Source organism: Lagenorhynchus albirostris, chromosome 15 (genome assembly GCF_949774975.1).
Source record: "Lagenorhynchus albirostris chromosome 15, mLagAlb1.1, whole genome shotgun sequence".
Taxonomy (NCBI): domain Eukaryota; kingdom Metazoa; phylum Chordata; class Mammalia; order Artiodactyla; family Delphinidae; genus Lagenorhynchus; species Lagenorhynchus albirostris.
This window is the reverse complement of record NC_083109.1, coordinates 47,190,331-47,206,848: the sequence shown is the minus strand read 5'-3', so window position 1 is coordinate 47,206,848 and position 16,518 is coordinate 47,190,331. Positions and strand designations below refer to the sequence as shown.

At 43.6% G+C, this 16,518-nt stretch overlaps 1 protein-coding gene across 1 annotated transcript in view; it reads left to right on the top strand.

Moving 5' to 3' along the window:
* SLC24A3 (solute carrier family 24 member 3) overlaps positions 1-16,518 on the top strand; it is a 455,864-nt gene that overhangs the window by 383,073 nt on the left and 56,273 nt on the right. Inside the window, exon 7 of the mRNA XM_060122869.1 lies at positions 15,072-15,146. Coding sequence (XP_059978852.1) covers positions 15,072-15,146 — 75 coding nt within the window. The remainder of the gene's footprint in view (positions 1-15,071; positions 15,147-16,518) is intronic.

Below are 16,518 nucleotides of genomic sequence, written 5' to 3'. Positions count from 1 at the left end.
ACAGAAGGAAAACATACATCCACATATTGAAAGAGCTGACACAGTGGCAGACACAAAGAATGAAAGTAAACTTGTACTTAGAAACATCTGCATGAAATGTTGAAATATCCAGCCAAAGATCCTAAAATTTTCAGAAAGGAAATAGGTCATGTACAAAGGAATGGAACTGGACTAACTTCAGACTTCAATTGGCAACACTGAATGCCAGAAGACAACAGAACTATACTTTGAATGTTCGGAAAGATAATGAGTTTGGACCGAAAATTCTATAGTTAGCTAAACAAACAATCAAATGGGAGATAAAATAAAAATATTTTCTAGCAAAAGCTTCAGAATTTTACCTCTCACTTAACCTCTTTTAGGAAGCTGCTTAAGAATGTGCTTCAGCAAAATAAGGGTAAAATCTAAAAAAGAAGTTGGCAAAATCAACACAGAAGTCCAATGAAAAGAAATCCTAAAAAGCCAACTGAGCAAGCAAGTCTAAAAAGGAAATGCTCCAGATTTCCAAAGAAAGGGTTCTAAGGTCTCCAAGAAGATGAATGGAATTAATTGCAAGTCATATAAAAAAAAATGTAAGTGTCTTCACATGCTGGTAATATGGGGAAGAAGGCACATGTTGAGTCTCCCAACAAGGAAAGAAATATAGTTTCCAACTCCAAGACAAAAAAATCTATGCAAGAAATGTACTGTGAATATATAGTGCAAACTAAAATATGGAATAGTTGATTTTTAAGGATGATGTTTAAGGTAATAGATTCTACTTTATCTTGACTAAAGAATATTATCTTTTGAATGGCAAGTGGGTCGTGGCATTGACCCACAAGAAAAAATTACGTTCTGAGCACACTATTTGAGTGGGAGTGTTCACTCACTAGTAGTAATAATGTGACTGCTATTTACTTTTTTTCTACATTTAGACTCAACATTTAGATAAAACATAGACAACTAAAAGATGGTGGTAGACTAGAACGTAAATGTTTTTAACATTGACAACGTAAAGATCGAGTTATACCTGAGAGAAGTTTAGAACGTAGAAGGTGGGTGAGGAGGTTGCTGAAGGGGGATGTGAACACTCTTGCTCTACCTAATGTGGAATGAAGAAGTACTTCCGAAAGCTAATGGAATGTGAAATAGAGGGGAAAACCTTCAGATATATATGAGCCCAAATAATAATAATATGCCTTTCAAATATTAAGAGAATAAGGGGATGTAAGGAAAGATATAAATGAGTTAATCTTTATTTTTCATAGTGGGATTCAATAGATGATATCTAAAATGGATAAATCTAGAAAGAGCTATTGTGATCCTTTTATTTGGCATTAGGAAATAAGAACAAAACAACTAAAAATGAAAATAATTAAAAGTGTACACTGCCGGCAAGAAGGAGGGGTGAGGAAGCTGTTTTTCCTTGTAGACCCTTAAGTACTTATCTAATTTTTTTGTGCAATTTAATTTTCTTAATATGGAGATAAAGTCATTAAGATAACCCCTAGAAGAACTAACTCAAGTATAAAGGCGAGAAGGAGGAACAAGGGAGAAGAGAAACACCACGAGTAGCTGTCTCTTATTACATAGGCTTTAATCAGAGTTCTAAACCTGTTACATAGATCAATGCATTTGATCCTCATAATACCCTGGAGGGGGATGCCGTTATTAGCCCCATTTTCAAGATGGTAAAGCTGAGGCACAGACATAATAGCTTGCCCACAGTCGTATGCCTGGGAGTGTGGGGGCCGGGATTTGAGCTCAGAGACTCTGGCCAGGGGTCCTGGTCTTCACCATCTGCCCTACTGCTTTTCTCGTGTTTCATAGTGAGATGTCAATAGAAACCAATATACAGAGGTAGAAGCAAATTAGTTGGTATTAGTTTTGTGACACCTAAAATAACCCAATGCAGAAATGTTTAGAATGGTTACCTCCGGGGAGTGAGACAGGGGTGAAGGGCAAGGGCAGGCAGAAGATTTTTATTTTCACGCACAGTCAGTTGTACTGCTTGATTTTCTTAAACCATAATCATCACTTTTATATTTGAAAGTTTATCTTACACCAGACCTACAAATTTCAGTGGATTGTTAATTGCAAATCAGATAGAAATAGGAGGAAGTCGATGGAAACAGTGTATGACCCTTCTGTCTCCCAAGATTGGAAGTAATTTGTATACATGTGCATGACTTAGGCAACCAAATGCACCCTTAGGAAATTTGATTTAAACATTTTGGGACTTCCCTGGTGGTCCAGCGGTTAAGACTTTGCCTTCCACTGCAGGGGGTGTGGGTTTGATCCCTGGTCAGAGAGCTAAGATCCCACATGCCTTGGGGCCAAAAAACCAAAAAGAAACGTGAAACAGAAGCAATATTGTAACAAATGCAATAAAGACTTTAAAAATGGTCCACATCAAACAAAAAATTTTTTTAATAAACATTTTATTAAGTATTTGTTTCATTTGAAGGGAACTATATTAAAACTTTCTTGCTAATACTTCTATCCAACTTTAAGGCTCCAGACAATGATTAGACGTGATCAGTCTTGTGACTTAGTAAAAGTGAAGCTATATGACCTTTGAGACCAGCCCATAAAAGGCTATGCAGCCTGTTCTCTTGGGACACTTACATTTGGAGCCCAGAGCCCTCATTTAAGTGGTCTAACTGCCCCGAGGCTGCCACACTGTGAGGAAGCCCCAGCCACAGGGAGAGACCATTGGTAGGTTAGGCCAGTAGCCCTAGCTGGGAACCCAGTTGACAGCCAACATCAGCCACCAGCCCCGCCAGTGAACAAAACTTCCGATGATTCCAGCACCCCCCCCCGCCTTTGAGTCTTTCCAGCTAAAAGTGACACCCAGCAATTCCACACTTCTTCTTTTATCCTGATGTGACTCTCAAAGTCAATTTTTTTTTTTTCTTTTTGCGGTACGCGGGCCTCTCACTCTTGGGGCCCCTCCCGTTGCGGAGCACAGGCTCCAGACGCGCAGGCTCAGCGGCCATGGCTCACGGGCCCAGCCCCTCCGCGGCATGTGGGATCTCCCCGGACCGGGGCACGAACCCGTGTCCCCTGCATCGGCAGGCGGACTCTCAACCACTGCGCCACCAGGGAAGCCCTCAAAGTAAATTTTTATTCTAAATCTAAAAGAGATATTAAAACAGATCTACTTTATAAGCAGACTGATGGATGGCAACGCTGCTAGTGTGTGGGCTCTGAAATATTCATAAGGAATAGGTAAAACCTATTGTTACTTCTCAAAATCTCATACACGTAGGTGGGGTTTCCTTCTGCGCTGTGGGGGACAGGGGATGCCTGGTAGTTTCTCATTTCTGATTATCTAGACATCCTTCAGCCTAACAGGTGGTAGCAGGATGGGGCAGTGGTCTCAACCCCTGCTGGATGTTAGGAATCACCTGGGAAGCTTTGAAAAATCCCAGTGGCCCAGCCAGAGCCTGGCTCAGCTAACTCAGCATCTCCGGGGGTGGGACCCAGGCATGAGTGTTTCCTAAAGCTTCCAGGTGATGCCAGTGTGCAGCCACAGTTGAGAGTCTGATTCAAAAAGCCTGGGGTGGGCCCAGGGCTCTATTATCAAACAGACCCAGGTCATTCTCATGATCAGCTAAGTTGAATAATCCCTGGCAAAGGGGTGACTGTGTGGGCTCTGTAGGTACTCAGACCTGGTTCAAGGTGGGGCTCAATCACTTTCAAACTCTGACCCCCGGGCAGATTATGTAACCTTGCTTAGCCTTGGTTGACTCATGTGTAAAATGTCAAGAGTAAACGATTGGAAGGAAAAAGGCGGGAAGAGTGCTTGGTGCAGCGTTTGGCACATAAGAACCAACTTTTAAATGTTGGCTGTTAAGGAAGGGGCTCCATCGCGGGCCATGGCATCCTGGGAAACAGCCCAGTACCGGGTCCCTGAAAGCCCCAAATCGTTCAGAGAGGCTTTTTCTTTCCTGGGAACGAGACAGGGCGCTCCAGGTAAAGCCACTCTTTGTTCCTAATGCCTCCATGGACGACCTTCCGCTCACCCCGGAATCTTAGGATCTTCTCAGACACTTTTGCGTGGATCCTTGCACACTGCTGAGGGGCTGGTGTGGGTAACAGTGGTCATTCCAGGTGGAGACGTGACGTGAGGATGAGCACAGGCCGAGCTTCGGTTCACAGCACGTGAAGGGCGAGGCCGGGGAGAAGCTCAGGCCTGCAGGCCGTGCATTGGGAAGAGTCAGGGGACGGAGAGGAGGCACAGATAGAGGGGCGAGGTCCCACGCCCACCCCAGCCCACCTCATGTCTCCGCTTCCTCCAAACAGGACAAGCACCGTATCCTTACTGCTTTACTTTCCACACCGCACTTGATGGCACTTCTGATCCTGGGAACAGCTAAGGCACTCACTGCTCTCCATTTACACGGTCATTTGCAAAGTGAAATTAACATAAATACTTAGATAACCTCTCCCCGTGATTTTGGCTAAAAACTAGTCCACTCTTTAGGGAAGAGGCTTTTGTCAGCTGGCAGGTTTTACTGGCTGCCTGAGCCTCTGCTTCACTGCTTAAGGCAGATCAAGTCTAGATGTGTTTTGATGTTACCGTATTTTAATTCTCAAGATCTTTAATGCAGGGGGAAGTTACCTTCCAAGCATCCATTAAAGAAACCTTCTTGTGTTCAGTTTTCCGTGGCTGCGGAACTGATTCATGGGCGTCCTGTTCTCCCTACCCTGAGTCACAGAAAGTACCTAAAATAAATTGCCTGATGAATCTACTGGCGCCAGATGAGCCACACAGACGCAGCAACCAGTATTTTTGGTATGAAAATATCACTGCACACCCCCGAGATCAGAGTGTGACCCTGAGTCCACACCTGAGAGGCGACAAGTGCTTCCTTTCCAACCTGGCGCTCCCACGGTGGCGGCCACCCACGTTTCCTTTGGACGCAGAATAGGTCAGATGAGCTCCCGATATGACGCAAGCTCCAACCGTCGTCCAACAGTAGGTAGGAAGCTTCGTTTTAAAGTACACGGTCCACATTTCCTGTCCTCTGTAACTTGATGAAGCCAGAGAAACGTGGATCCTTCCAGGTATGACATGGACCCTTCCAAATCCATATCCAAGCCTGTGGACTGGAAAGTAGCTGTCTCTCCTGTCTTTCCATCCCCCTTTGCCTCCAGCATTTTAATTTCCAGAGAGACGAGAAGGAAAAGGAGCATCTTCCCCTTATGCTTACATTACCGGTTTTCTGACAGCCTGGAAAACATCGTGGTAATGTAAACACCAAATGCTAATGTAATAATGTACTTTTAGCCAGGTTCTTACTTCCAGAAGCTTCAACTCAAATACACGGTCTTAGCTGTCTGATTTCTGAACTCACGTGATACGTATTAGCTTCCTTTTCTATCAGCACTTCAGAGGCAGAGAAGCCCCACCCCATTTTGGAGACCCTAGTCCCACAAGACTGTGTTACAGATCGGGACAGTGAAACGATCCCTCAAGCTTGACAGTGTCCTTTTAGGCTTCATAATTGATAAAATGAGGACATATTTGCCTCCTCTGTGTATCTGGCTACTAACCCAAATGGTATAAAGTTAAAAAATTCAGCACCACTGATTTGGATTTCTTTATATTGTCTTTTCAATAGGTCGAGTACGAGAGCTTGGGAGGGAGCAGGAATGTTCTGGCCTGGTTTGTACCAAAGGGTGGTTTCCCCCAGCATCTTAAGCCGGGTTGGTGCTAGAAATTGATGAAGTAGGAAACCCCACGCAAGCGGTGTTTCTAGTTTGCACCTGCGACTCAGACACACCCAGTTGCTCTCTAGCGCAAAGACCCTAAGTGGCGACCCATGCCCACTGCATTCTGTCCAGACCTCCCACCCCAGGGTGAGGGCTGCAGGCCCCAGTCTCTTGCTGTTTATACTGCAAGGTCACAGGTGTGACTCAGACTCCAAAATTCTGCATCCCCTAAGCCAGCGCTTCTCACACCGTAACGCACATGTGGGTCCCCCGGCGGTCTTGTTAAGAGGCAGATTCGGGTGCAGCGGGTCTAGAGTGGGGCCTGAGAGCTGCAGTCCTAACAGGCTGTCCCGACCACACTTGGGTAACTAGCGGAGATGGCACTAAGCCGTGGAGGGAGCATCTCCTCGGTCCTCAGCAGAATGACTTCCACTTGGCACTTACTGGGCTGAGATAAGAGATTGCATGTTGTAGGAGCCACGTTAATTCTTCCAGGAAAACTGTAAATGTAGCCAAGTTTCTCTCTGTGATAAGGGATGAAACAGAAAGCACACATAATGGAAATCCACAGACAGCCCCAAACAGTGTTTTTGCTGTTAGCTTCAATCTCTCCCCCTGAGTTCTCATCGGCGCAGCCAGGATGGACAGAGAACCACCTTACCTCCCGTCCCCCTTCTGGTGGAGGGACAAGTAGTTAAATGTCGAAAAGCCAGGGACTGAGAAAGGGCAGAGCCTCAGGGCTTCTGTTGCCAAAAAGTAGATTAAGGGGCCTGTGAACTTGATGAGAAAAATACATCTTTCTTTTTGCTAACCACTTCTATTTAACATTTCACTTCATTATTCATGAGGAACAGGCCATGGTAACGTGAGCTGGGATTTTGTCTCCAATAGACACATAAGCTGTTTTCGTGCTATGTTACAGTTACTGCAGGTACTCCAGACCCTTCCCACTGATCACTACACTTAAACAACTGATTTCTTACAATAAGGAAGTTTACTGGCTCTTGTTAATAGAGAGGCATGTATTACGATATCTTGAGTTCTCAATGTTTTGATAACTGGATTTCAGTGAATCGGTTTCTTTATAGTTCTTTGTTATTTTTTTTTTTTTTTGCCTTTTAATACACAGTTCTGAAAAGGGGTCCAGTGAGTGCAAAGGAACACGTAGCACAGAATGTTTAGAATCCTGAGCACAGCGTTGGTTGTAAAGAAATGGTCGCTGGTGTGTTCAGCATTGTCAAGGCTAATTAAAATAATTCTTCTAGATTAGGGATCACAAATGCCTGTCCTGGCAGCGCCCAGGTATACAGAATAAATGAGTGAAGGGGTCAGGTCTGAGGACATTAGTAGCAGAAAGGAAGGAGTACATGGTGGTTGACTCTTGCCTTTGCAGCTGAGAAACATAGAGGGAAGGGGAGGGGTCAGTGAGGGCCGAAGGATGCACATCCACCTAAAAAGGGCTCCCCTGACAGCTCCACGGTGGCACGAGAATAACCCCCTGTTGCCAGGTCTTCAGGCTTTTTTCAAGAGAAGGAAAAAGTCTCGGTGTGGTAGAAATCTCCCACAAAATTGTAATGAACATGTGGGCAATTACTACAATTAACAAGAAACAAAGGGGAAAAAAAAAAAACTCTGAGCAAGCCAAATGGCTGGAATAAAACAGCCGTCAATATCCAGCATAAGTAGACAATGTAGAAAAGGTTCAGCTTTCCCCTCATCCTAAGAATATTTATTCCAAAATCACTAAACTTCCAATTTTGTGCTTATCCAAAGAAAGTCAAAATAGTTATCTCAACCAATGCCCAAAATCTAATACGTAGGGTTACCAGATTTCACATAACATAGGGCATCCAGTTAAATTTCAGTTTTCAGATAAGCAACAAATATATTTTCAGTATATTCTTCCAGGTGATACTTGAGATCATACTTTTAAGTTAGTTATCGTTTACTTGAAATTCAAATTCAACTGGGTGTCCTGTATTTTTTCTGGCAACTCTACTAATAAGCCAACTGCAGGTGTGATGGAGTAGTTACTGTTAAAATAAATACGTAAAATTCACGTTAACAACTAACCTTGTAATTGCATTTTTGTTTTGTTTGAATAAGATTTTTATTGAAGTACCACGTAGATTCAGAAAAGTGCACAGCAGTACACAGAAGTACATCATAAGTGCAGCTAAATGACTTTTCACAACTGAGCACACCCCAGTCACCAGGACCTGATCAAGAAAGAGAACAGTCCTGGCCTCCAGGAGCCCCTTGTGCCCTTTCAGACTCTACCCCCGGCCCCAGGGGAACGCTCTTCCAGACTTAAAACAGCACAGTTCATATGCTCTGCTTTAGAACCTTATGTAAATGGGATTGGTTTTTGGTTTTTTTTTACTGAAGTGTAGTTGATTTACAATGTTGTGTTAGTTTCAGGTGTACAGCAAAGTGATTCAGTTGTACATATGTATATATTTATTCTTTTTCAGATTCTTTTCCTTTGTAGGTTATTACAAAATATTGAGTATGTTCCCTGTGCTATACAGTAGGTTGGTTGGTTATCTATTTTATATATAGTAGTGTAGGTATGTTAATCCCAAACTCCTAATTTATCCCTCCCCCACTTTCCCCTTTGGTAACCATAAGTTTGTTTTCTATGTCTGTGGGTCTGTTTCTGTTTTATAAGTAAGTTCATTTGTATCACCTTTTTAGATTCCACATATGAGCAATATCATATGATGTTTGTCTTTCTCTGTCTAACTTACTTCACTTTGTATGATAATCTCTAGGTCCATCCATGGTGCTGCAAATGGCATTATTTCATTCTTTTTTTAATGGCTGAGTAATACCACTCCTGGGCATATATCTGGAGAAAACTATAATTTGAAAAGATACATGCACCCCAGTGTTCACTGCAGCACTATTTACAATAGCCAAGACATGGAAGCAACCTAAGTGTCCCCCGGCAGATGAATGGCTAAAGGTGTGGTATATATACAAGTTGTATTTTTAGGCTTACAAAACTCTGTGTGTGTGTTTGTGTGTGTGTGTGAGTGTGTGTGTGTCTAGGAGTGCTTACTCTGATTATTGGATTATTATGTAAATCCACGTTTAGGGTTAAAGCAGACACTGCTGGTGCCCCACCCATGACCCTCGCCCTTACTGTTTCAGTTCCCACTGGCCTGACTTCCCCCTGCCAGAACCTGTGTTTCTCTGTCTGAGGGCCCTCCTTGGCCAGGGAATCAATAATACAGGTGCAGCCCTGAAGCAATGACTGGTGGGAGTAGGTGGATAAATACCCCAACTCCCTCTCCCCTTGGATGAGACAGGAGAGGGGCATGTTCTCCAAGGTCCCCCAGAGCACCCCACCAGGATCATGCCCCAGTCTCCTGGTGCTGTGACTTGCTTATCACCTTTTCATCACCTGCCTCACTTCCCCCAACAGCGTTTCCTAGAATCACCTCTCAAATAAACCATATGCATTCGAATCCTTGCCTCAGGCTCTGCTTCTGGGTACATCCGAGCTAACACGTCCGCTTACATGAAATTACCCTAAATGCCCTACTTTTATTCAGCAAACTTGTACCTAGTGCTGGTCCCTAGGGTTGGCACAGCAATGCCTGGCAGTGAGTGCAGACCCCGCACCTGGTCCTAGGTGACTAGGCAAAGGGCTCCAGGAGCACAGCTGGTGCAGTCCTCCCCTAAGACGGAACTGACCCCCCTTAATTCTGATGTGTGCGAGAACAGTCCGAGCTACCAAGTTTTGAAGGCCTAGCAGGCAACACTTACATCCAAGGTGAGAACTCCTGCACCTGCTGTTTTGAATGATTGAGAAGGCACCGCTGCATCCCAGGCACTTCAGGTCATTAGCGCATCTGTGCTTATTGTTCAGCCTGATCAATGAAGAGCATTCGGGAGACTACTGTGTGCCTGCGTGGTCCTGATGTGGCCTTGTTTTTATTTAAATGTATCTCCAGTAGCAGCTTGTTTACTTGTCATTTGTCTTCCTTAAGTAAAACTAGAGCTCAGAATGGGTTTCCTTAGAAAAAATAAAATTTAAAATATGACTTCATTTCCTCTTCCTGTTTGCAAAGATTAATAAGAGGACGTTAAAGCTTATTATTGCAAAAGCTTATTATTGTCTTTTTACACAACCTATTTTTTAAATTTTATTTATTTTTTTATACAGCAGGTTCTTATTAGTTATCAATTTTATACATATTCGTGTATATAAGTCAATCCCAGTTATCATGACCTATTACTGTCCATTCTCGGCTGTAAATTTCCAGAAAGCAGGAGCCATTTGTATTTCGGTGACTTTTCCCAGGATCGAAGTGTTTTGAAAGTGTACTTGAATAAGGCACAGACGGTAGCGCCAAGACCTCTCCCTCACCTGCTCTGACCCCTAGCACCACTGGTCACCCTCATACCATGTGGGGGACACCCCAGAGCCCCCATCCCTGCTCCACATCGCATGGCTGTCTTTCCTGAGATAAGAATTGGCTGTAGGAACTGTGTCAGCTCAAAAGCTTGGAACAAAACTCATGTTATGATTTTCAGATCCCTTTTCCATGAAATTTGTGTGAAATAACATTTCTCTGAAACGATAGCAGTTTTATGTTTTATGTCATGTAACCATTATGGTGTTCTGACTGCTTCAATGGCTTTTTAAAAAGGCAAAGTGCTCACAGGTTGAGGGTATTTGTTCCTTTTAAAATGTGTCTGCAATGTCAAATTCCATTCTCCATCAAGAAAAATCATAAATATTAAATCCTATTATATATGCTATCTGTTCATATGTATGTGTGTATATTAGCATATATATCAATAGCTGTATATAGATTTGCAATACAAATCCATATGCAGAAAATATATCATTTTATCATGAATAATTAATTTTAACCTCCTGGAAGGAGTGAGAATTCCGGATTATCACTCAACATTTGAATAAAGGAGAAGGTATTTTCCTCTGTTTTGGAAGTGTGGATTGTTTTTTTTTTTTCTTTTCGCCTCATGCCACTCTGAAGCTACATGAAATTATAAGAAGGAAACTGAAGCTGCATATATTCAATAGAAAAAGAGTGAAATGCACTCCAGAAATAGAAAAGAAATAAGATGAAATTCCAGCTGGGAGGGATTCCTAGAGCTATAGGGGAAAACAGAGCCTCTGGCTTTAATTTCTGGAGGAGTCTGCCGGCGGATGGCCTCTCATAATCTGTGCCATCTGTATTATTGATTAATGAGGTCAAGGGCAGCATTACTCACTGTTGGTTCTCTCCCAGGACCCCTGTTCACTTTGCAAAGTGCTCAGGAAGCACTGTCTTCTCATCACCATCTCCCCCGCTCTGGGTTGGGTGACGCCTGCCAACAGATACCAAAGAGCCTCCCTCCCATGTTGATGCAGGGGTGCTGACAGATCCCTCCCTGCCAACGAATGAGTCACATGGTCGCTGGCCTCTTCTCGAGATAAAAGCCCCTTCACCAAGAAGCAAAGAGAGTGGCTTAGAACCAAGCATCAGTGTATCCACATCTGTGGCAAAGTAAAATATTCCATCAGCAAACAATGAACTGCATTGGTGTTTTTTTTTAAAAAAAAAAAAAACACTAGCTAAATGGAGTAGTTTCCCAGTTTTCTAACTGACTCTCTCCCTCCTGGAATATGTCCATACCCTATCTGTATCCCTGTCTATTGCCACTGTGGTCACTCCTTCTGCCTTGATAACTTGCCCTGAGTCTCTTTAGAGCAGTATATTTTTAAATTGAGCCGTGGTTGCTGCTTTTTGGTCTCTCACCTCCAACTCTTCCCTCCTTTGGCTGCCATCTCTAACGCACCTGCCTAATGGCTTAATGTCATGGAGAAAAAAATATCTCCATGGGAGGTGTCACAGATGGGTATCTGCTTTTACCCTGCCTCTGTTTACGCATTGTAGCATAGAGTGTCGGGTCAGGGCCGTGAGACCCAGGCTTCTGGGTTCAGATCCAAGCCCCCACCCCACTGGTAGTCGTATGACCACAGTCAAGGCTTCACCTTGGTCAGGTCCAGATTGCAGGCCAATGAGGGTGACACTGCCCACCTTTTGGGGTTGCTGTAGGATTGAATGAAATAACTCTTCCAGTCCTCTTGTTTGCAGGAAGTGTCAGGTAAATCTTCACTAATGTGGTGAGTGGTGGTCACAGAAAGGGAAGGTAGAGGTGGACATGAGGTCATGGTCACAGCTTTCACTATAGATATTGCAGAATCAACGATGCTTTAATTCCTTCTAGAGTGTGGAGAAAAATTATTCCCTGATTTGCCTCCTTATTTGTCCTCCAGTTCATTGCTTCTATAGAAAAAATTGGTTTTGCATAAATAGACTCACAGACATAGAAAACAAACTTATGGTTACCAAAGGGGAAAGTGAGGGGAGAGATGAGTTAGGAATTTGGGATTAACAGATACACACTACTATATATAAAATAAACAACAAGGACCTGCTTATAACACAGGGAACTATATTCAATACCTTGTAATAACCTGTAATGAAAAAGAATCTGAAAAAGAATATATACGTGTGTGTGTGTGTGTGTGTGTGTGTGTGTGTGTGTGTATATACCTGAATCACTTTGCTGTACACCTGAAACATTGTAAATCAACTATACTTCAATTTAAAATTTTTTTAATAAATAAATAAATTTTTTAAAAATTGGTTTTGGTGAATGTAGGCTCTGAATCTGGAGCTGAAATTTGGAGATAGTCTGTACATTGAAAACTATTCTATTTATAAAGAGATAAAAATAGATCGCTATCCATGCAGATTTGACATCTAGGCTCAGCGTGAGGTGCATTTCTTGCAGGAGTAAATCTAAGTGGATAACTTGTATTATACTTTCTTATTTTAGTTTTTATTTTCATTAAAGTTATATGCACAACCACTTCCAGAAGGCTTATGAAAGACAGCCACCTTCCCGTCCCACCCTTCAGAAGCAGCTACTTTCCACTAGTTTGGTTGTTCCTGACACTTGCTCAGTGTCTCCAAATAACGTGCTTCTATGGCAGTTACTTGACTTTTCAGTTTCCAGAATGCTCCATGGCTTCACAGTAGTGTGGAAGAGGAAGGTTAAGGTCTCTTTCAGCCCTGCCCACCCTGATTGCCCAGCCCTCTGTCCTCCCCAAACAATTACACCATAAATTTGCTTAGACAGTGGTTTATGCTGTGTTTATTATGACTATGTGACCACTGTTTATAGCTGAGCCAATAATGGGTAATGATTCATCTTCCTTTCCTGCACAACTCTGTGTTTTCCCCATGGTTTAGAACTGTCTTTCTTGTTGTTGTTTGTTTGCTGAGGTATCTATGCTCTGTTCCCAGAGATCTCCAGTCTCCTTTCTGTGGGTTCAAAATCATAAGATTTTCCATCAGTTTTGTCCTTCTGGCATCATTTCGTTTGAGTCTTCTGACCTGCTGCAAAAATTTCATCTTGGATTCTCCTTTTACCATCATTTTGGAATCTTCCTTCACCACCATCTTGGAAATCTTCTTCACTTATTATGATAGATTTTTATTGTTTGGTTTAATGGTTTATTGTAACATAATTCTCTGTAACAATTGTTTTACTCCCTGATTTTAGTGGAGCACATCCTCCAGTAGCTTTCTGGGAAAAGATACGTAGGAATTACATTTTTTCTGAGATAATTAAACTTTTATTTTTAGTCTTCTCTCACCCTTAATGAACAATTTGGTTGAGTGTAGAATTCCAGGTTGAAATCATTTTCCTTTCTAATCTTGAAGGCGTTCCTCCATTGTCTTCTAGCTTCCAGTGCTTTGGTTGAGAAATAAAATGTCATTCTGGTTTTGATCCTTTGTATATAATCCTGTTTTTCTCTCTTTGGTAGTTTCTAGGACCATTTTTTGGTCCTGGCCTTTGGAAAATTCACAATGACGTGCATTGGTTTGCATCATTTTGTCCTTTGTGCTGGAAAATGCACATCCTTAACTTCTGGGAATCTTTAATTATTTATTTGATTATTTCCTCTCCTCCTTTTTCTGGAACTTCTCTTCTTTAAATGCCAGGTCTCCTGTTTCTGTTAAGGTGAGGGATGTGCAGTCACTGGTCTGCTTGAAGAGAGGGAGGAGGTTTGGGATTGAATTCTTAACCAGTCTCACGGTCATCCCGTTTTCAGGCCACATTTACCATCACTTCTAGAGCTTGGCCCACTGCCTGCTGAATGACCAATTGTTCTTCTGCTTTCAGCCTCCAAACTTTCGTTGCTCTGATCAGCTCTTCTATTCTCCTTTCCTCCCAGGTTTATGTCTTGTTAAAAAAAAAAAAAAAAAGTCCTTTTGCTGTTACCCTGTTATAGTGCAACAAGAAAGAGCAAAGGTACACTGGTATGTGTTCAATCTGCCATCTTTAATTAAAAGCCCAAGTGATTTTTTAAGAAAATTCAGAATTGATATTTGCCACATGTTTTAAGTCCATTAGCCTAACTATAATAAATTTTAAAATATTCACCACGTTTTATGACCTGATGGAAAATGAACAGTCTAGTTCAATTTGTTCTGTTCCATAGACGGTAAGTGATGGTCACAGGTTCTAAGAGTATACGGCCCAAGGAGAGATGATAAAAGGGTAAAGTTTGTTCTAAAGTGATTCTCGTGGCACAAGTTCTCTTCTTGACAACCCTGTCATCTGTAACTTAGATCTGCAAATACACATCCATATAAGGCAAAATTAGCAACAGAAAATACCTCAGTGTCCCTACAGCAGTGGAAGAATGCGTTAATGAAAAGAAGCTGGCCTCATTATTCATTTATGGTTCTATTTAAGTCGTATCTTTCATGTTATTTGAATCCAGAAAGCCCTCTCTGGTTTGACTTTGCCTGATCCTTTCTTCATAGCCGCACACAGCAGTAGGGGAGGGGAGAGGCCAAAGGCGGCCTTGTCCCTGGAATCCCTTTTCCTGTTGTCTTTGGTGCACCGTGTGCCTGTCACTGTCCCAGCTGAGAGGTGGCATTTGATGTGTCCTTTTCCACTTATGAGGCCAAGGGCAAAGGCAGCTAGAAGTGTCCTGTGGCCCTGGGGTGGCTGACACTTTTCTAGGGAGGTGGGAGGGACTGTGAGTGACAGCCCAGGAAGCAACTCTGACAGGGCACTGGGACTCTCCCAGCCTCCTTTGGGAGCGTCTGCAAAAATGGACCTACTCTGCAGAGCAGAGGAAAAATACCAGCTTTTGCTCCAAAGGAGACTTTGAAGGACTTGCAGAGGAGAAGTGACTCTTCCTCCAGAGCAGATATCTTAACCTGGGCCCCTGCCCCTCTCTCCTCTCCTACTCCAAGGAGCCAGACTGTCTCCCTCGCACAGTCAATGTCCTGTTTCTCACCTCCTCTCCCCTTTTCCTCCAGGTTGTGGCTCTGTCCTCCTGGTGCCTGCTGAGGGACTCCATTTACTACACGCTGTCCGTGGTCGCGCTCATCGTGGTAAGTGTGTGATGGGCACCTCACCTGGATCCCTGGCCTCTTATCTCCCAATCGTCCTTCTCAGCTTGGGGTGACGTGTGGCTCCTCCAAGTGGAGCAGGTGCGTGGAGGCAGCTACTTTGATCACTCAGAACCCCAGCCTGATGGTCCGGTGCTCAGAACAGGAGCTGGCTCTGGTCCCCCAGCTCCATGAGCATCCCCTGCTGTTTTCCTACGATTCCCCTGACCCTTTGCACTCACTTTCCTCATGGGCTCCCCTGTAACTCCCTTCAGCATCCCTGGGTGTGGACCTTCCTTCTCCCCCTTACTCTGTGCACTCTCCCAGGACACGCCCTGACCGTCCCACTGTACCCGTTGCCATTACCACCTTCACGCGGACACGCCTACACTGTGTCCCTAGGAGTGGGTAAGCAACTCTCTACTAGACACCTTCATGCCCCAGACCCAATGTGTCTCTACACTTGGGATGATTTCCCCAAGACTGGACCCTCCTCCTTTATTTCAGCCCCCGTTCCTACCCTAGCTACCCAGCCTGGGAATGATATTAAACTGACCTTCCCCCCAACTCCCAACATACGCATTTGGCGTCAGTGTCCTGTGGATTTTCACTTTGTAAAAGTCTCCCCAGTGTGTCCCCCGTAGCCCGTTTTCCTTGAGGCTTTTTGCATCTCTGGCCTGCACTGATGAAGCTCATTGCAGATTAATGTAACGAGTAGCATCACAGCTGCCCACCACCTCCCCCTCTATTCCCCCCCTCCCTGGTCAGTCCTCAGAGCTGTCCAAACGGTGTCTCGACAAAGAACACCTGCAAATGCCAGTCCTGTGTTTATATGATCAGCGGCTCCATGTCCTGTGGGGACAAACCCAAATCCCTTATCTTGGCAAGCCGAGCCGTCTAGGAGAAGGGCAGCAAGTCAGAACAACACATGGGAATCGGGAGACCTGGCTCCTAGTTCGGGTCCCCTTCTCGCTAGCTCTAATGACCTTGGAGAAATCAGTGTCTCCAGGTCTTAGTTTCCTTACGCACAGAACGGAAATAGATCCTCTGAAGGATTTACTTACCTGTTTACAAAGCACTTACCTGTATATTATTTAATTATAAATAATTTAATTATAAATTAGATTTAATTATAAAGCTGTAAACAAATAAGTCAAAAGTGATGTCTAATACAAGACTCTCCCCAAGGAATCAGATGGGTTAGTTAAGTCAACAGCAGCTCCAAGTGAAGAGCTTGGGTTTACAACCACAGCACCCTCATTCCAGGGGCGATTGACGATCAGGAGGGTTGAGACCAGCCCCCCAAGGGCAGAAGTGTTCCGACGTCCACGTTGGACTGAAAACACAGTGTGTCTGTTGAATTCCTGGTCAGCAG